This window comes from Vanellus vanellus (assembly GCF_965231255.1).
Source record: "Vanellus vanellus genome assembly, chromosome: 15".
In the NCBI taxonomy this organism is placed as follows: domain Eukaryota; kingdom Metazoa; phylum Chordata; class Aves; order Charadriiformes; family Charadriidae; genus Vanellus; species Vanellus vanellus.
In genome coordinates this window covers 13,457,456-13,477,499 of record NC_138920.1, presented here as the reverse complement: position 1 = coordinate 13,477,499, position 20,044 = coordinate 13,457,456, and the positions used below count along the sequence as shown (strand labels likewise).

General features: G+C 56.3%; 1 protein-coding gene across 1 annotated transcript in view; it reads right to left on the bottom strand.

Annotated features, from left to right (window-relative positions):
- Positions 1 to 6,748: 6,748 nt before the first annotated feature.
- Positions 6,749 to 20,044, bottom strand: part of NOL4L (nucleolar protein 4 like) — a gene marked incomplete at its 5' end in the record, with an annotated part of 62,434 nt that continues 49,138 nt past the window's right edge. Inside the window, 6 exons of the mRNA XM_082491314.1 lie at positions 6,749 to 7,619; positions 10,823 to 11,024; positions 11,302 to 11,424; positions 11,512 to 11,703; positions 11,783 to 11,968; positions 12,746 to 13,017. Coding sequence (XP_082347440.1) covers positions 7,420 to 7,619; positions 10,823 to 11,024; positions 11,302 to 11,424; positions 11,512 to 11,703; positions 11,783 to 11,968; positions 12,746 to 13,017 — 1,175 coding nt within the window. The 3' untranslated portion in view covers positions 6,749 to 7,419. The remainder of the gene's footprint in view (positions 7,620 to 10,822; positions 11,025 to 11,301; positions 11,425 to 11,511; positions 11,704 to 11,782; positions 11,969 to 12,745; positions 13,018 to 20,044) is intronic.

Genomic DNA, 20,044 nt, shown 5'->3' with positions numbered 1-20,044 from the left:
GTGCCTGCTCCGGCACCAGATTTTTTGGGAGAACAAAGGCTTTTGTGGTTTTTGGTAGTTCATTGATGTTCTTCTGACTCTGGAAGACTTTGCAAACACAGGTGTGGTTAAAGATAGCCAGATAATTTAAACATGCTAAGGATAAGTAATGCAGAAAATAAGTGGAGTTGTTACTTAGGTAAGCTTTAAAACCACTTAATTTGACACTGTTCTGTACAACATCCTGGTCTTTAAATTGGAGAGACATGGATTTGACCAATGTACCACGCAGTGGATAAGGAACTGGCTGGACAGTCGCATTCAAAGAGTTGTGCTCAACAGCTCCATGTCCAAGTGACGAGCAGTGAAGGGTGGCGTTCCTCAGGGGTCAGTACTGGGACTGGTCCTGTTTAACATCTTTGTTGGTGACATGGACAGTGTCACCCTCAGTGACACCCTCAGCAAGTTTGCTGACGACACCAAACTGTGTGGAGTGCTCGACACACTGGAGGAAAGGGATGCCATCCCGAGGGACCTGGACAGGCCTGAGAGGTAGGCCTGTGCAAACCTCATGAAGTTCAACAAGGCCAAGTGGAAGGTCCTGCATATGGACCAGGGCAATCCCATGCCCAAATACAGGCTGAATGGAGAATGGGTTGAGAGCAGCCCTGAGGAGAAGGACTTGGTGATGTTTGTTGATGAGAAGCTCAACATGAGCCGCAATGTGCGCTCCCAGCCCAGAAAGCCAACCCAGAAAGCCAACCGCATCCCCAGCAGCGTGGCCAGCAGGGCGAGGGAGGAGATTCTGCCCCTCTACTCCACTCTTGTGAGACCCCACCTGGAATATTGCATCCAGCGCTGGGGCCCTCAACATAAGAAGGACATGGACCTGTTGGAGTAGGTACAGAGTAGGCCATGAAGATGCTCCGAGGGCTGGAACACCTCTGCTATGAAGACGGGCTGAGAGAGTTGGGGTTGTTCAGCCTGGAGAAGAGAAGGCTCTGGGGAGGCCTCACAGCGGCCTGCAGTGTCTGAAAGGGGCCTACAAGAAGGCTGAAGAGGGGCTTTTTACAGGAGCATATAGTGATAGGATGAAGGGTAACGGATTCAAACTGGAAGAGGGGAGATTTAGAATAGGTCTTAGGAAGAAATTTTTCACTGTGAGGGTGGTGAGGCCCTGGAACAAATTGCCCTGAGAAGCTGTGGCTGCCCCATCCCTGGAGGTGTTCAAGACCAGGTTGGACGGGGCTTGGAGCAACCTGTGCTGGGGGAAGGTGTCCCTGCCCAGGGCAGGGGGGGTGGACTAGGTGAGCTGTAAGGTCCCTTCAAACCCAAACCATTCTATGATTCTGTAACTGACATCAAGTTTTCTATTTTGTTGGCGTGGTGGATGATAATGTCAGGATTAGTTACCTGAAGCACGGGGAGTTTGGGGGTTTCAAGAGTAAAATTGTATTAATAACACAATTTCACACACAGCAAATACGAACATTTTTTTTTTCTCTGTGATATTTATCTGATAAATAATAGATTTTCTCTCTCACAGACCATCTGCTGTTTGGGTCCGGCTCTGCGGTGCTCTGGAATATCCTGGCTGCGTGGTGGAGCCGGCTGCGGACAGAGGGGACCTCCCAAGTCAGCCAAGACTCCTGGGACCATGGAGCTGTGGAAGCGCCAGCAGGGATTTCCAAAGGTACTGCAAACGGCTTTGCACACCACTGTGACCGAGCACTGCTAATCCCCACAGTTTGCAGCCGTCTCCCTTGCTCGGTTTGAAATTTGGGAGCCAAACTTATCCAGAGGCTTCATGTTATTAAACCTGCATTAAGGACACACGGGAGATGCTTTTTGTGTGTACTGCAAAAACCTCGTGTTAGCTCTGTGTGCGCAGAGGTGTGTGTACACACAGAGGTGAACTAATTATTATGGATGTGCCATCCTGGCTGGATGTATACAGGCACGAACGTTCAGGTGGGTCCTTTTGGCCATAGTTGAAGGCTGCAGCAGCAAACCTGGGGTAGGTCCTGCCCACGCCGTGTCGCTGGCACCCCTATGCAATGTTTCCACCAAAGCTGCGAACCGATTTGACTCATCTTTCCTGGGTCTTCCTGACTGTCAGCCAGCCACTGATGCAAAGCAGATTTTATCTACACAGTGCTTTGAGATAAACATTTTATGGAGGCAAAGATTTATTATACTTAGTGAATAAAACTGATAACGAAAAATCAGTATTTTCCATGAGGAGAGGGAGAACTTTCCACAAACTTCAATGAAAACTCCATTATTATTTTTTCCACAAAAACCAGACACTTCACAAAATTAATTTCGTCAAAATATGTTAAGCATAAAATTTGTGACTAGCCCCACTCGTGAGTGCTAACGCTGCTCTCTATGGTACCCGCGGTTGTCTGTTAAGGAATGGAAAGCACAGCTTATGTCAAAATTATGGAACGATCAATTTTTTTTTTCTTTTTTTCTTTTAACACCTAAATTTTGATCCTGCTTTGGTGACCAATGGCACTGACCTCTCGCACAGCGCGTAGGCTGGGGCTGGGGAGCAAAGGTGGGCTGGCGATGGGGCGAGGGGCAGCAGCCGCTGCCGGCAGCACCCAGCGGTGCTCGAGAGCGGAGGAGAAAGCCCTTTTTGTTATACAGTGTTTATTAAGTAGATTCAGTCTTATATATGATATACAGATTCAAAAGAAAAAAAAAAAAAAAAAGGATTCCACATACTTATGAAATCAGTGCATTTAGCAAGTAATACCATGGAGATAACAGCTTGATTAACAGCTCATTGGTCTTTGTTAAGTGAGGGGAACAGGGAGTTGGCCTGTGCTAATCATTCCACAAACAGAACAGAATTAAGTTGCATCACATATATAATAGACACACATTCTAAGAATTAAAATATTAAGCCACATTTACTGGAAAAATCCACAGTATATAACACAAATAACTCTTATCAAGCTCGTTGAGGAGGAAGTGCTCATCTGCTTAAGAGCCACATTAAGTTGCATAGGTGCCTATCTGCAAAAATATCATTTCAAAATGAATCAATTGATTAAGCAATAAAGTGTCACCTTAAAAGCTGGATTAAGTGCCATATGCTTTCTATCCGAGCCCTCAGGAAAGAGGGGCCCTTCCAAAGAGCTCCTTCTGCTTCGTTTCGGAGCCCCCCCCCGCCTCCCGAGGGAACGCGCTCCCACCCTCTCGATCTGAAATCAGCGGCCAGCTCGGGCGATTTCACCAGGTTCGTTAAAGTATGTTTCCAATTATGCTGACGAATGTTTCCCCCCAACCCCCCCTTGCTTCCTTGCAAGCCCCCTCGGCTCGAGTGCTCTTCTGTGTTGTTTGAACCCTACGCTGAGCTCGGCGGCTTTCGCCCTCCTGCCTGGGATGCCAGGAGGAGGAGGAGGATGGTGAAACAGCAGCGCTGTTGCCTGTTTTGAGTTCTGGCGCTTGAGTTAACTGAGCATCATCTCAGGTCTCGTTTTGAATTGCAGCCAATCCGTAAATTGACTACTGGAAAACAAAACAAAACAAAACAAAACAAAACAAAACAAAACAAAACAAAACTGCAATAGCTTGTGCAAAACCCAAAATTGCTTAAAGGGCGTTTCAATTTTGTGGGGTCTTCCTTAGGGTAGGTGCGTGTGTCAGTGGGTGAGTGAAGCTGTGGCTGGGTTAAGCAGACGAACTGGGTGAGGTGCATCTTCCTCTTCAACAGCAGGTCTTGCAGAACACACAGGGGCCGGGAGTTCTGTACATGTAAACAGTACACTTTCACTGAGTCCAAAATTAGGAGCAAAAATACAAAGGTTCACATTGGTCTTAGGTAGATACAGGCGAAAAACTGAGCTGTACAGCTCCGAAACAACCAAACAAAAGTTTCTAAAGCACCACTAAATTATATAAAAATCAGACCATGGACGGATTGTAGTCGGTATTCTGGTGAAATACTATGCTAACTTGTAAAAAGTTTTACAAAAAATTACAAATCAAAAGTATATTAACCCTCTGAGTTCAAAGCAGCATTTTTTTTTTTTTTTTTCATGAACTGGTACTAAATCCGACGGCCACGCGTGGGAGGGAAGTGGCCCTCTGGATCGGGGAGGTACAAGTTACGTCTGCTCGCCATCCCGGGAACGCTCTCCCATGTAGGAACACTGTCATGGGAACCGCACATCCAGGGCAGGATGGTTGTGTTTAAAACAAAATAAAATTAAATTAAAAAAAAAAAATCTATTTTCTCGACCAGTGATTAGCTTTTCTTAAAACCAAGAACATCCAGACCATTTGCTAACCCAGCATTCTCCTTCCACCTCTCAGAATAGCTGGAGAGCCGGTGTATTCTGCTCCTGCTCATTCCTTCTCGTTGAGAACCCGGACTAGCAATTCCTGACCCCGTCCTGCCTAGAGAGAGCACAGGAATGTGGCTATGAAACAGTCCTGGAGCACAGAAGAGCCGCAACTGAGCATGGATCAGCTGAAGAGCACTGAGATGTCGGTGGAGCTCACTCCAAAGAAACTATAAAGCTGCGGCTCACCAAAGTAAAAAAATAAAAATAGAAATAAAAAAGAGAAAAAGATCCCTGACAGAAATTCATAGTCAATCCCATTTGTTTCATAACTTGTCACAGATGTGGCTGTCACCGGGGCTTTGGAAATCTGAGTCTGTACCATTCAGCTGCAAGTTATGAACATCACTTGTGAGGACAGGGCAGACTGTTGGATACCTTCCTATACAACCATGAGCCTCATCTGTCTTCTACAGCAGTTTAACAAAGTGTAAGAGCTACTAAACTTCAATACATGCTAAGACAAGTTCAAAGGTGATCTGGTAACAACAGCTAAAACTTGTATAAATAAAACTTTAAACAAAGTGTAGCTGATGGTGATCTGTCCGTAAGCCCCTGGGTAACCTCTTTTTCAGTAAACTGGATGGCAAACTTATGGCTAAATGTTCTCGATGGCCTCTGACGGGGAGGGAGGCACCGACTCGGGTGGGATATCGCAGAGAGAGAGAATTCCGGGACAGCGATTGTCTCTGCCTCTCCTTTCTTAACGTTAAGACTTTCACAAATGGCTGCGGTTACATATTTTTGTCAAAGGTTTGTTACTTCATGGTATTCACACAAAAATAAATATTTACATAAATTCCAAGTATGGGAGGATGCAGTGGACAAACCAAGCAGGCTTGTGAAGTGCTGGGGAAAGCGTGAGGCTGAACCCTGGCTCGGGGAGGGGGGGGCTGATGTCCTGAGCTGGCCCCCACCCGCTCTCCTGCCTGCTGCGGGCAGGGAGGGGACGGGGCGCTCAGCCCGGGCACCCCTCGGGACGGCCGCCATGCTCCCGGCTCCAGCATCGGCTCAGGTCTAACAAGCCACCACCTCATCTCTGCGCGGACACCCTGACTGCACCAAATGGCCAGGAGTTCGGTCCCTTTTCTCCAAATGCTGTGGAAAGTTTAAGGTTTGGGGAAAAACAGTCAATGCAACGGTTAATCCCTTCTGCTGCCGGGCCAGGCAAGCCCGTCCTCAGGAGCCGGTGACTTTTTCCATACTAAGACTAAGAGCAGGGTAGAGGTTTTGCTTCTCTTCCAGTGTGTGGGGAGTATAATCGGGTATAAAGGCTACTGAGTCAACTGCCCGGGTCCGCTCCTGGCTGGGACCAGCCGCTGCCACCAAGCTCGAGCCCACGCCAGCGGCGTCAGCCCCCCCATGGAGCAGCAGCCTCCCGCCGCCGGCTCAGAGCGGCTGAAAAAAAGAAGAAAAAAGTTGGGTTCAACGAGAGAAAGTATCTACCTTTAAAAGGAGCGTGTAGGGGTTTACACTTATCGAATCTATATCTTGTGGTGAGGACTCCCGCCCGGGTGGGGGGAGCTGCGCCGGCGCGGGGGGCGAGGAGGAGCGGGGATCCCCGGCAGCTGTCTCTGCTGCTCTACGTGGCTCCGGAGCACGTTCCATTGCTCGGCTCGGCTCAGCACCTCCGTGCCTGAGCAAAGTCCCTGGGTTTAGCAGCACTGGTAGTAGGTATTGCACTGAGCAAAACGAAGTGCATTATTGGGGGTGGGGGTGGGAGGGGTGGTAATGGGTCAAAATGGTCATCAGACTACGGCTTTTCCACACTTTGGGAATTGTGGGCTTGTTCCAGGACTGTGAGCAGGGAGGCGGGGAGGACCCTGGGCCCTGGAGAGGACTTTTGTCAGTTCTGCTGCTCAATGTTGCCCATCTCTGTCTTCTGCAGAGCAGCGAGCGGCTCGCCGCGCTGAGCTCATTTTCCAGGCGGAGACTCGGCATTAGCCTTTATTACACCCATGTGGTTCCTAAACGGTTTATTCTCCTGGTGCTACCCCAGGGCTGGTTTCACCGGGACCGGTGCAAACAGCCGGGCGCAGCGGGGTGGGGGGCGAGCTGCCGCCCAGCAGCAGGACCCCGGCGGATCCGGCGGACCTGCCAGGTTGGTTCCAGCCTCCTCGGCGCGATCCACGCGTCTGCGACCCTCACCGTCCCCCAGGCCCAGCTCGGCCAGTCCTGGAAGAAGCCCACAATGGAGTGTGAGGTAGAGTACGGATGGTGACCGCAAGACAGTGTTTCTCAGGTATTTCCTTCCTTCCTTCCTTCTCTTATCTGCAATGACTTAAATGAGTGCGAGACGTCCTTCTAGGTGGAGGTCTGCTGAGCTTGCCAAGTCTCTCGGGAGATTTAGACCCCACTGCTGCTACAGGACCGCTTAGAACGAAGGTCTAAGCAGGATGCTTGCTTGCTCCGTTGCTCAGCTGCCACCTATGCTTACTGGAGGTCGAGCAGCCCCGAAGTCTAGGCTGGATGGCAAACTCGCTCCCTGGGGGACAAGGGCTGCCCAGAGAAACAGGCAGAGCTGCCTGGAAATTAGTAGTGTAGTGATATGGAATGTGTTATTTCACAGGAATAAATTCCTTCTGATCAGACAGACAAAAAACTGGCAATCTGTACAAACTCAAAAGAATCCATTTTCAGAAAAATAAATTACTAAGGGGAGAGGAGGGTCCATTTCTCAATAAATATGTGATTCAGCTCACCTAAGACTTGGAAATTATCTGGGGACGGGAATCTAACATTTGGGTCCACAAAGGTTATTCTAAATACATCTGCAGTCCCAAACCTCCCCAGGCTCCCTTCTGCCCTTGAAAGTCCCACATCCTTCCAAGCCACAGGTTTGGCTTCTGGTCGGCCGGACGCACGAGTGTCGGTACGGTTCAAAAACGTGTCCTTGTGCCGGAAGTCCCAGGTGCTTGGAGTGTAAAAGAAAACAGGTCTTTTGGATTCCACCTTCTAAAACTACATGTACCCGCCGTTTCACGGGAGGACGATGGTGGTCCTGAGCAGGACACCGCTGGGAGCCTCTTTCTAGCAGGTATAAATTGTCTTCTCGACAGAGGAGCGATGCAGACACAGGGAGTCAGTTCTGCTGTAAAATGAGGTTTTCCAGTTCATCTGCAGATCGAAGCAGAAACGCCGCCGACTCTCGGTAGCCGGCGATCAGCTGCCGCACTGCGCTGATCTCTGTGGGGCTGAGCTGGGCAGCCTGCATTCCCCTGCTGGTGCTGTTGGAGGGGGCCGTGCTGGAGGCCCCACCTTTCATGCTGAGATCGGTCGGACCTGCCGAGAAAAAGTGAGAGGGAAGCTCAGGCAGAGCAGCCTTGTCTGTGTCCATCCTGCCGTGACGAGACCCCCCTCGTTGTGCTCCTCAACCTCTGCACCGGCAGGAAGGTCCCGGCAAAACGCGGTGCCCTGGACAACGTGAGAAGCCCCAGGTCCCACAGCAGCCGGCACAGGCAGCCAGTGCAGGCAAGTCACTGCCTCTACAACAGCCGCAACAAGGAAAAGGACTTCAGAGTCAACATGACAAAAAAATCCCATCCTGCAGCCTGTCCCATCTGCTCCACAAAGGGACGGTCTGTGGCTGTGCCATGCCAGGAGCTAAACCTGCGCCCGGGGTACCTGCCCATCAAAATCACCCACCAGGTTCTGGTTTTTCCTCTGCATATGGCAAGTAACATCCCACACGGGACGTGTTTCCCTGGTTTAGCGCTGGGTAACTACACAGCTTCTCTGCCCAGCACAGCAGCTGGGAGGAACCTTCCAGCACGTTGCGGGGCCAGGCTGCGCTGCACTGTGAGGAGGAGACCTGTCCTGCCCGGGCTCTCGCACACCACCCCGGCCACCAACGCGGTCACGTGCTCAGCCTTAGGTCGAAGGTTTACGGGGGGGCTAAATGGCCTTACTAGGCTGCACATTTCTGTGGCTTAGTCTGTAAATGAAATAAAGTCCTGACAAATTTATGATCTGCCTGAGAGGCAGGCATAATTTTTTCTCCTAAGTCCTTCTCTGCTCCACCTCCATCGCATGCCATCAGCTTCTGGCCACGTATGTGTGTCTGTCTTCTGCAGAACAGGACACACAGCTGCCCCAGCTCACAAATCCCCCCATGTCGCTCCAGATCTTAAACCTGCAAAAAGTCAAAAAATGATCGAGTTGTCCAAAACCCAGGGAACACTCTCAGCCGCTGCCCTGGCAAATACAAGCACACAACCACATGCACGCGTGTGCAGCCGGGTTTGGGCAGCTGCAGGTGGAAGACTGGCAGGAAAGCTGATACACAGCTCGAGGAGCGACACAGCCAGGTAAAGGCAGGGAAAAACTGGATTTAGCTTCGTGTTGGACTAAGAGAAGCCATACAAGGTGCAAGAACTTAGAAATTGAGAGAAGAAATTGAGAGAAGAGGAAAGATGTGTACTAGAGACATGATACTAGTCAGGGAGAGGGGGCAGGCGAGGCTGCAGCCTGGGGGTAAGGAGAAAGAGAAGACACTGAACTAATTAATCCCCTGGCTGTGAGCTGGAGCATTGCAGGCTGATGGAGCAGTTGGTTATGCCGGAGAAAGGCTTCAGGAGGGCTGAGCTCCTGCTGGGTGGCCTGACGCAGCGGTGGGACACGCAGGAAGATGAAGCAGGGACCGGGTGCTGCAGCAGCTTGCAAACAGGGACAGGAGAGTTCAGCAGCCCCCCCGAGACCAGGTGGGTCCCGCTGGTGACGGTGGCAGGGAGGGGAGTGCATGGCCCTGGGACGGGAAGGAAAGCGTCCAAGGAAAGCAATGCCGGAGCAGCAAAATGCTGCGGGAGGAGTGGCACCAGCAGAGGACTTCCACGCCAGGCTAATCAGCGCTCGGTGAAGGGGAGGAGGAGGCTCTCATGCGAAAGTGATTTCACCGGACAGAAAAGGCAGCAGTAAACGGAGCCCGCTTCCCGGCTCACCAAGGGGGAAGGAACTGGGAATGGGGATGTGGGTTTGAGCAAGAATCGCCTTGGGGGATGGAGGGAGAAGACACTTCTGGGCAGCAAACCCCTGCAGGCTTTGTGCTCAGGGAGGGAGGAGAAGGCGCAGCTCCTTGCAGCGCTCCTTGCCAGCGCGCTCTAAAGGACTGGCAAAAAGCTTGGGCAAAGGGGAAAAAAAATAATTGCGAAGCGGAGGTTTAAAAATTCATTAGAAAGAAGCGAGTTGCTGCTGTGTGCTGCTGCTGTGTGCTACACCCATGGCCCGTCTGCTGCTCCTGGTGCCCCTGCTCACTGGGGCTGCTCCCAGGCAGTTCTGCAAGTTTGCTGCCTCTTGTCAAGGAGCCAGCGCTCGCGGCTGGGCCGGGCGAGAGGAGGGTGCCGGGCAGCCCAGGGGGCCAGGGGTGCCTGTGCTGCTCTGGGGAGGAACCATAGCTGCCTCCACCGTGGCTGCAAGGATTAGGTCTCAGCAGCTGGAAGCCGGGATGGGATCTTTATTCAGGGTTAAGAAGCATTAGGAAGGGATGATAAGAGTTAATCCCAGACAGGCATCTCTCAGGGCTCCGGAAATCACATCCTTCCAAATCCTCACTCCTGTTGGGGTGGGCAGGGGCAGGGCAGGAGCCCAGAGTGCACCGGGGCAAGCGAAGGCAGCCCAGAGATTGTCAAAGAACTGGCCAAGGACCAGCGTGGGCTCCAGCCCCTCCTGCCACCGCTGCCAAGAGGGCAAAGCCAGACGGCTGCTGCCCAAGGGGAGACCCATCCCACACTTCTTTTGCCTGGGTGCCAGGGAGTCACCAGGTACCATGGCGCCTCCCCAAGTGCCCTGTTTGGCCCCAGACTACTCTGTTCTGTTCAATTGCTCCTAACTCAGCTGCCCCCTCAAGCTTTGCCTGCTCTCTCCTTCTGCCTTCCCGCCCTGTAGCCTCAGTCCTGGTCCCCCGGCTGCTTTTCCCACACAGTCCCCAGCCCCTCACCACCCTTCCAACCTGCAGCACCCGGCTGTGCCCTGGGTGCTGCTGCGGATCCCCGGAACTGCATAAGCCCTGTTCCCATCCCCGTTGCCATCTCTGAGAGCAGCCAACGCAGGCTGGGAAAGGAACGGCTCATACCAGCAACGAGATCGGGGCAGCGATAGCCACCCGCTCCTGTTAATAATTAATAGCTGGTACAGATTCTCTTTTTTTTTTAAGTGACACTCCTTCCCTCCACCAGTGCCACCTAGACCGTCCTTCCAAGTTCAGTTCAACAATTAACTGCCTGCTGATGAGGCAAGCTGAGCAGCCGGGCAGAGGCCTCTTTCGGCTGCAGGAGAAGTGGGGTTTTGGAGCAGCTCTACATGGCGGCGGGAGTGATATTGCCATGACCAGGCTTGGCGTGAGCCGCAGCAGCAGCCCCTGCCTCACCCCCAGCGCCCAGCTCCAGCTCCAGCAGAGCGCAGGATACCTGTGCCCGAGCACAGGGTGGAGGTGATGGCTGGGTGAGCTCCCCGTGCTGCCGCAGGCCCTGGTGCAGCATGGGGCCGCTTACCGTTACTGTGGTTGCCCGTCTGGAGGGAGGTGGGCGGCTGCAGGCTGCCCCCCAAGGACCCGTAGCCACGGTAGCTGTAGTTCAGGCTTCCATTGATGTAGACTGGGTCTTGGGAGTAAGATGAAGCTGGCAGTGAATAGGAGGAGTGGGTGATGGCTGTGGAGTCTCTCGAGTGCTGCTTGTCTAGAGCGATCGGTTCGTCCTGCACAGGGGAAACACAGACTTACTCCAGCGAGGAACCCGGCCGTCCTCTGCAGCTGGTGGGAGGGACAGCATGGGGACGTCTGGTCTCCTGCAGCTGCAGCACAGCCAACACAAACCAGTGTCCCCAGCCCCGCTGGCCTGAGTCTCAGCACGCACCACAGGGCCCGGTTCTGTAGCCCTCTGACTTTTAGAAAGGGTTTTAAAAATGCTTTGCCAAATTGCTCAGAAACTTCTCTTATTTTCCCCACACCCACCTCTGGCCGCAAGCACCGTACCTGGGAGGTCTGGTAGATCTCCAGCCGCATCCTCTTGGCTGCTTTCCGCGTTTCACTCTCGCAGGCAGCGGCCAAGATGTTCTCTGCCATGGCTGAGGTCAGGTGTGGCGGCGTGGGCCTGGTCTGTGGAGACACAAGCAGAGAAGGTACTCAGGGACCTGCTGCCCCGGGAGTGGTGGCGAGCAGAAGGGCAGTGGGGTGGATGCTCACCATTTCCATCCCGTTCTTCTTCATGCGGCGGCAGGACTTGAGGTAGGTGCGGATGCGCTTGCGTGCCCGCTCCTGGAACTCGGGGAACTGCCGGCTGCAGGACTCAATGATGGCCTGGATCTTCTCCTTGGGCTGCTTGGAGATGGGAACCATCCGGTCCAGGTTCTCATCCACAAAAAGGCGCACAAACATCTGCAAAGGAAAAGACAGATGGTGGGAACACCAAGATGGGAGGCGGGTGAGCTCACCTTCCCCATAGAGCCCTCCTTACATTGAAGGCCTTTAGCCTCTCCGGGTCCATCCCCTCCGAGTCATTTATCTTATCGTTGTCTTCATGGTCATCATGGTCATCGTCATCTTCATCAGCCGTGGGGGCCCTGCCGACAGTCAGGTCCTCAGGGCAGCCGCTGACCTCTGTCTTGATGGAGTCGTAACTGCCGGAGCTGTATGGAGGGGACTGAGAGGAGACAGGAGTTACTGCAAGCAGCCCTCACCTGCCCATCCCTGCCCACGGCCACAAGGAAAAAGCCCGTTCTCCTTGGCTGACTGCTTCTGGGCCCATCTCCTTGTGTTCCCGTGCAACCTGGAGAGATGAACCCATGGATGGGCTCCTCCAAATGCTAGCTCTTGCCTGCTCGGGGTGGGGAGGACAAAGCAGCCTCAGGGACCATGCGATGGCCCGAAGCGCAGCCACCGCAGCTCTGGCTGGTGGGGGCTGTGGCTCTGCCTGACCCTGTGGGAAAAGCTGCACTGGCCCAGCAGGAAAGGGTTCCTTCTAGCAGGGCGGCAGTGGCACAGTGGGATGAGGCAAGCCCACTGCAGAGCCCTGGCTCTGGGGCAGACAGGGCACGGGGGATGCTCCCCAGCTCTCCCAAACCATCCCTCCATCTCTCTCTCCCTCTGCCAACAACTCACTCAGCGCTTGGGACAATTTCTGCTGAGCAGCAGCAGCCCCGAGGCTGGAGCGTGGCCAGGCACAGCAGCTCTGCCGCAGCGGTGGCAGGCGAGCGCAGCACTTGTCTGTCCTTCTCTCCCTACAAGGGAAAGGTTCCCGGCCCCACTACCCTCCTGAGCTTTTCTGGCATGGGGGCAGGAGCCATAACCCTGCCTGGCCTCAGGCATCTCACATGTGGTTCCTCCCAGTGTGCCATGCCCCATGCCAGCTCTGACCGGGATGCGTGGCTGCCCTGTTTCACCCAGCCCCAGTGGTGGCCGCCTGCAGCCTGAGCTGTACCTCTGCCGTGGTCTTCACCGCGTACTTGACCCTGCTGCGCAACCCGTCGGCGCTGCAGCTGTCCGACTGGTAGGATGGGGTGACGTGGGCAGGTGCAAGCTTGTCACAGAGGTTGATGGGCTGGTCATCGGCGGAGGTGGTGAAGTCCATGGGGGCCGCGGTGCCATTTCCATTCATTTCGGGGAAGGCGCTGTCGCCCTGCGTGCTGCTGGAGGTGGAGGGGTTCAGGGTGGAGGAGCCATTCCCGCTGCAGCTCTCTGACGAGGAGTCATCTGCAAGGAAGGGCATGTGGTCACTCCAGTGGTGCCACGGGACCATGTCCCCATGGTGCCAGCCTCCCCTGAGCCCACCTGCAGGACCACGGGCACGTGCAGCGTGGATGTGCCACTGCTTTGACAGCCCCTGCCCAGCTGGGGCAGCTCTGGGCTCACTTGGTGGCTGAGTTGCCACAGGCGCCGCCAAGAGCTGGGCCAGCGCAGGGGCACTTCGGACCCTGGGATGCAGCAGATGGAGGGATGGACACCGGTGCCTGCGGCTGCAGGGCCATCACACAGCTCTGCTCCCTCGTTCCACAAAGCACGCTGGACACTGCAGTGCCCCATGCCTGGGCCACTCGTTCCTCCAGCAGGTGACGGTCCCCACGCCTCCACCTGGGGCCACGGCAGTTTGGATTGAATAAGAACTTTGGAATTTGGTCCTTTTTGGTTTCTGTTTGCATTGCAGGGAGGAGAAAGGGGCATTGCCTCTCCCTGCTGGGTCTCTCGCCTCCTGGTGCAGTCCTCCCGGCCCGTTTGGAGCTGGGTGTGGCGGGAGGCAATGAGCTCCAGCACCAGGGGCTCAGGGACACGCTGGGGTGTGGGGATGGCACACGAGGACAGGCTCACTTGGATGGGAAAACCCTGAGTTCACGCCACCTGGAAGCAGCGTTAAGAACTCCGTTCAAAGCGTACACGCCGCCCGGGAAGGCTCCTTGGCACGCAGCTGCCGGGATGGGGCAGGGACCGCACGGACATCACTCCTGTCCTACTCAAGCCCAAGTGACCTCCTTCACCCTACACAGACACTCCTGCTTCCCTGTTTCCACATGCCCCAGAGCCATCCCCACGGCAGCTGCATGGCCACCCCTTTCCCTCACCACCCGAACAGGCAGAGCCCATGGCCCAGGGGCCCGGCCATGGTGGTGCCACGCACAGCCGGCACGCAGCCCGGCTCCTGCTCACTCTCCGTTACATTCACACCTCCAGGTCCTGGCACCATCCCCTGCCCATGCATGGCTCCCACCACGCTGGTCTCCCGCCTTGCGCTGCTCTGAAGAACAGTCCGGCCGTGGCAGAGAGCCCGGCCCTGCCCGTGCCCGGCGCTGCCTGCACCCAGCCCTGCCTGCACCCGGCCAAAGAGCCCAGCCCCGGGGCTAGGCATGACATTTTCAAACTGCTCAGCCTGTTTCCCCTTCCTTCCCTCCCCCTCGCTGCAGTAAATCCTTTATTTCATTAGGTGCCTCCGCGAGAGGGAAAGGGCGAAGCACGTGGGGAGCCGCTTCCTGCGCGAGCGTGCGCCGGGCGGCGAACAAAGAAGCCGCCGGCAGCGACAAGCAGATGGCGGTCCCCGCGCCCAGCCCGCGCCGCTGCAGGACAATGGGGTCGGACTGCGGGGCAGCCCCGGCACCGCACCAACGGCTCCCGGTGCATGGGTGCCGGGTCCAAAGGTGTGTGGGGTGGCAGGATGGTGCCCAGCTGCTGCCACCCACCCTCCTCCTCCCCCCGCCGGCACCCACGGCAAACTTTAATGAGAGCCTCGGCGAGGGCTCCTGTGACCCTGCAGCAGCCCAGGACTTTGTATCCCTTAAAATAAACAGACTTGAGGACACTCGGGCATCCAAGCCAACCATGGGGGCTGGCCGGGGCTGCTGCCACGTGTCCCCAGCCGCCCTGGGAGCCAGTGCTTGCTGCCCAGCCTCGCGCCTGCGCCAAGGCTGCTCCTGGCCCCATGAGCCCCGAAATTAAAAGGTCCCCTCTCAAGCTCCCCGCTCAGCAGAGCTCCCTCCCCCTCCTTTCCCTTGCGCTGATCCACTTATTCGTCTGAGCAATGACCAGAGCTGACCTAATCCCCGGGGTGGTGTTTATGTGCCGGGTGCTCCGTGCCCGTGGCAGGCGTCATCCTCCCCGGCTCCAGGCAGAAGCCCTCGCTGCTGGCTGGGGATCAGTACTGGCTCTGGAGCACAGGGCTCCGGGGGAGCTCAGCAGCCAGCACTACCCTGGGGCACCTTCCGAGCTGCCCCCCTGGCACTGGATCTAGTCTCCTGCCCCCGTGCCATGGTGGTGGGGCTCCTGCGGGTGGCTGCAGCCCGGACCATGACAGCAGGGCATTTGCTACTGGCTCAGCCCAGCCCAGAGGGACAGGATACCAGGGGCACTGCCACCTCCTGCCCCTACACCCCTCCTGTCCCCAGGGGGCTGGGGCTCTTAGGCCCCCATGGGTTTTGCTCTGCACCTTGTGGGAGAAGCATCTCGGCTTCTACACCAGCGCATGCTCCTCAGGGCGCTCTGCCCCGGCCAGGCTGCTGCACCTCTGCCCCATACATGCCTTGCCAGGGTGTGCAGCCAGACCCACCACCGGCACTCTCTGCCCTCGGCGCGGGCACAGGAGCGGTGCTGGCTCGGCCGCAGCCCCATGCAGCAGCAGGCAGGTGGCTGGGGGCATGGAGGCTTCCCTGCCCGTGGGATGGCGGCCGTCCCTCCCCCTGCTCCGCTCTGCGCGCCAGGCGAGACGGGGCTCCCAGAGGGAGGCTCCAGCCTCATCCAGTGATGCCTCTCGGAAGGATTAAGAAGAATTATTCCTGTGCATGGAGGCACGAGCCACACACCAGGCCCCACTGTCAGCCCGGGCATAGCCACAGCAACAGCGCCGCAGGGCCAATCAGTGCCTGTCCCCCAGGCCAATGGCAGGGACCTCCTGCCAGCTCTTGGGGCGGCAGGCAGCCCCCGGCACGGCTGCCTGCACAGAGCTGTGGCCAGGGGCCCTCCATGCTACAAAAACCCTACCAGGCAAGGGGCACCAAGAGATGCATCACCTGGAAGAAGACTGTGCAGGTGCCCTGAGCATCCCCGGTCTGCCCCAGACACCCCCAACCTGCCTGCGCATCCCTGCATTGCTCTGCACATCCTCAACCTGCCCTGAGCATCCTCAACCAGCCCTGGGCATCCCTGCGTTGCTCTGAGCATCCTCAACCTGCCCTGAGCACCCTCAACCTGCTCTGAGCATCCCCAAACTGCCTTAAGCATCACCACTCCTCCCTGGACGTCCCACTCTGCCCTTGTCCATCCAACTCCAGCCTCCCCATGGCCACCAGCTGTGCCCCTGGTCCCTGCAGGTCCCATCCCTATCAGCAGTGCCAGTCCTGCACTGGCTGCTCACACTGGGCAGGATCCTGGGGGTGCAGTCTGGTCCCCCCAACTTCTCAATGTCTCGGGTTTTCTTTTGTGTTGCACAAAACACACACAGCAGTTGCAAATCAGGTTTCTACCTGACTCTGCTGCATTTACAAACCTTGGGTTTGCTACAGCCAAAAAATACTGAAAACAAAGAGGAAGATGTCTCTAGGAACCTGTCCAGGTCAAACAAGAAAATGAAACAGTAAGTAATCTAACATACGGGACTAGCACCTGCTAAAAGAACAATTTAGTTTAAACTGAGGATGAACGTAAGTAAATAACGAGGTCTGTAAACCCACTAGCTACAGATAATTTTCTTGTTTCTACATTTTTACAGTTTATGCTGTCCCAGAAGCTCCGTGTATAAAGTGGTGAATTAATCTCAGTCTTGTGAGCAGAGAAATGACCACAAACTCAGATTTCCAAGGTCCTTGGGTCCGAACAGGAGTGCCCTCAGCCAGCCTAAAAACACAGATGGGCTCGGGAGGGAACACTGCGCTCTCCTCATTGGCATGGATGGGCTGGTGCCAGTGCCGGGGCCGGTGCCGCTCCCCAGGCAGCTTTGCTGCGGGATCTCCGGCCTGTGGCCATCCCTGAGCAGTGGCCGGGGCACCCCACAGTGAAGCAGGATTTGTGGGAGATGCAGCAGGAGCCCTCCTGCCTTGGGTGCTGAGACCGGGTTTATGCTCCTGCTCTGCCGACAGCAGCTGCGGCAGGACATGGAGAAGCAGTGGGGTCATGTTGGCCACGCTCCTAGAGGATCACCATTTTGGTAAAACCCACCAAAATTCTGAGCTTGGAGAGGTTTTCTGCAGACTCCCAGCGAGTGCCCAAAACACACGTAACGAGCAGGGCTCCGGCAGCAGCAGGCGAGCAAGGCCAGGCTGCGCAGCCATGAATATATTCATTATCAACCAGCACGAGCCTGGTGAGCTCCCCGCTCACGGCTGGAGCTTGGCTGCACGAGGAGCCCCTCTAATGAGGATAATTGGGAGCCCCCCTGCTCCACCCCCATGCCCTAATTGAAGCAGATGGAACTGTAAAAACAATGTCATTTCTAACCGGTTTGATCTTTGGGTTGGAAAACGGAATATTTCGTTCTCCTCTTTAATCCCCTGGAGCTGGGGCTTCACGGATTGGAGGTGGAGGAGATGCCGGCACCGCGCAGGGGATGCCGGTGAGGCTGGAGAGCCCAAGAGAGGCCGCCCAGCCCCGAGGCCTGTGGAGCACTGCCCTCCTTAGCCCAACGTGGAGGCCAGGCTGAGGCTGGGCCAGTGGCGAGGCCGGCAAGGGAGCCACAGGGAAGTTGCCTTGTGCCTCTGCTGCGGCCTCAGCCTCAGCCTCTCCCCAGCGGCACTGAGCCCGGGAGAGCGAGAAGTAAAATGGCTTCTTGGGCCGCGGTGCTAGGGGAGGAGGGGATCAGTCACTTATTAAATGAATTAATCAGGGCTCAGCGTTTTCATTTTGAAGAGGCTGCTGGATTATCCTTGATTTCTGTGGCGCTGGATTTGCGGAGATCAGGAGGGGAAGGGGCGATTTCCAACACCTGCTCCCCAGGAGATTTTACGGCGGGGAAGTGGTTGGGTTTAACGTCTCTGTCGGCGAAGGCCACCGCACCACTCTCCAAAGGCAGAGTTAAAGATGAATGGGGCAAATTGTTCCTCCTCCTGTCACATCTCCAGAGCGGAGACAAAACCTCTTTTGACTCAGAAAACAATGAGCTTATATAAGAGCCAGCGGCCCACGGAAACCTCCCCGCAGCCCCGCACCGCACAGCGGGCCAGGGGCTGCCCGGTCCTGCCCGCGTCCCGCTGCGGCAGGAGTCCCTGGCCAGCACTGGGGCAGCCGGGCTCGGTGGCCGCCTGCCCGCCTGGGCGGCCTCAGGTGCTGCAGCCACCGCCATGTCCCACCAGTGACCCTTGGTCCACTATGGACCACCATGGACCCACCAGCCATGGACCCGCCAGCCCATGGGCTGGCGGGGTGATGGCAGAGGTTGATGCTGACGGCTGATTCTCCGCATCTCTACCGGGAGGGAATCGCCCTGTTTCCATCCTGCCGTGGCAGCAGCACGGGCTGGAGCTGTACACCCAGCCTGAGAGCGGCTGTCAGGAGGGTGCAGAGCATCCCACCGCCGCCTGCCTGGAACAACAGCCAGGAAGATGAAAAGTGCCATAAATTATTCACTCACAAAAGAGACGAGAAGGGGGAAGAAGGGGAGGAGGAAAGCCTGTGAGGAAGGGATACTTAATACAAATTAGAGAGACCGAGTGGGAACGGGGGCCCCACGGGGGGCCATGGCTGGGCAGCAGTGCCGCATTCATTAAGCGCCCAAGAGAGCGGCATCCCGAGGCTTCTGCACCCATGACCGGGCAGTGAGCGGCAGGAGAGGCCCCAGCCATGCCAGCTGCCATGGCCACCCCAGCTCTGCACCGCTCACACGGCTGGAGCATGAATCCCATTTTCTCCAGGTCCTGCCCGGCTGATTGCCTCCAAGATGCGTAAGAAAAAAGAAGTGTCGCTGGGGGCCAAGGAGCAACGGGGCTGGCCAGTGTCCAGTTAAGGCGCTCTATTTCCTGTCTTCCTTCGTTAATGCAAACCTCGTTATGTCCCAGACAAAGTGTCCACCCTCCACCCTCCCTCCCTAGGTCCCTGCCTTCGACCAGAGCCCTCGATGAGCCAGACATCTGGCACGGCTGGACACAATGCGCGTCCGCAGGCGAGCTCGGCCGGACAAGGCAGCGCTGTGCGGCCACCTCCCCCTCCCTCAGCATGAAAGGTGCCCCCCAGTGCCATCTCCCCCCAGCTCCACTGCCCAGCCCATGGGAGCAGCTCCCTCTGGCACCAGCACCTCACCAGTCCAGCCCCATGACGGAAATTTTTCCCATGAACCGAAGCTTGGAAGCTCCCACCGCAGAAACCAGCCTTGCCACAAATGCACTCTGTCATTTGGTTTTCCCTTCTCCCGACCCCTGTCCTTCCCACGACTGCTCCTCTGGCCGCCTCGCTGCTCAAGGTGTGCTTGAGCCAGGAGCTGGCCTCACCAGCAGCGGGGAAGGAGGTGGTGCAGACTAAGCCTCTCCTTGTGCCACCCGCTGCTGGCAACCACCCGGATCCTGCTGCAGGGAGGGGACACGCTGTGGCCCTGTGCTGCCCGGGCACTGCCTCTCCCCATGCCAAACAAACGGGTTTGGTGGCTTTGGGCAGGGTTGATGCTGAGCTGGTGCCTCCAGCACAGACCTGTCACCAGAGAGACCCTGCTGCTCACCCTGAGTCCTTTGGGCAGGACACAGGGGGGACAGTCCCCAAGCCACCAGGCTCTGCACCCCTCTCAGGCAAGGGACACACTGTTGGGCTCACGCCGCTGTCCCTGCTCACCCCTTAGGCTGGGGGTGCTCAGATTTGCAGATTCTGCTCTAGACCAGGGAAGAGCCCCCCCATAACTGTGCTCCGTGCACAAGGAGGATGAACCGACCGACTCGGCAGAGCCCGCACCAGCCGGGAGGGAGCCCCAAGCCAAGTTCAGCACAAGGGTCTGGTGAAGCCACCATGGCCCCGCAGCGTCCGCGCCTGCACTTCTCAGCCTTGCAGCAGGAAAGGGCAGCTCTTCAAAAGAAGCCGAAAGGAGGGTGGTTTATCTCTGGCGAGGGCCTTTGCTCAGGAGGAGCAGATGTGCCCCTGGAAGAGGTGACGGGGAACGGAGCCACCAGCCCAGACTGCTCAGGCAGGGTAGGGACATGCTTGCTGACTTCTGCTGCGGGGGACAGCACGGCGTGGGGACACCCCAGGCAGAGAGGAAATATATGCCGAAGAAAAATAAGATAAAGTCACACCTAGCTGTTGTAAGGCCTGGATGCTGGTCCTAGTC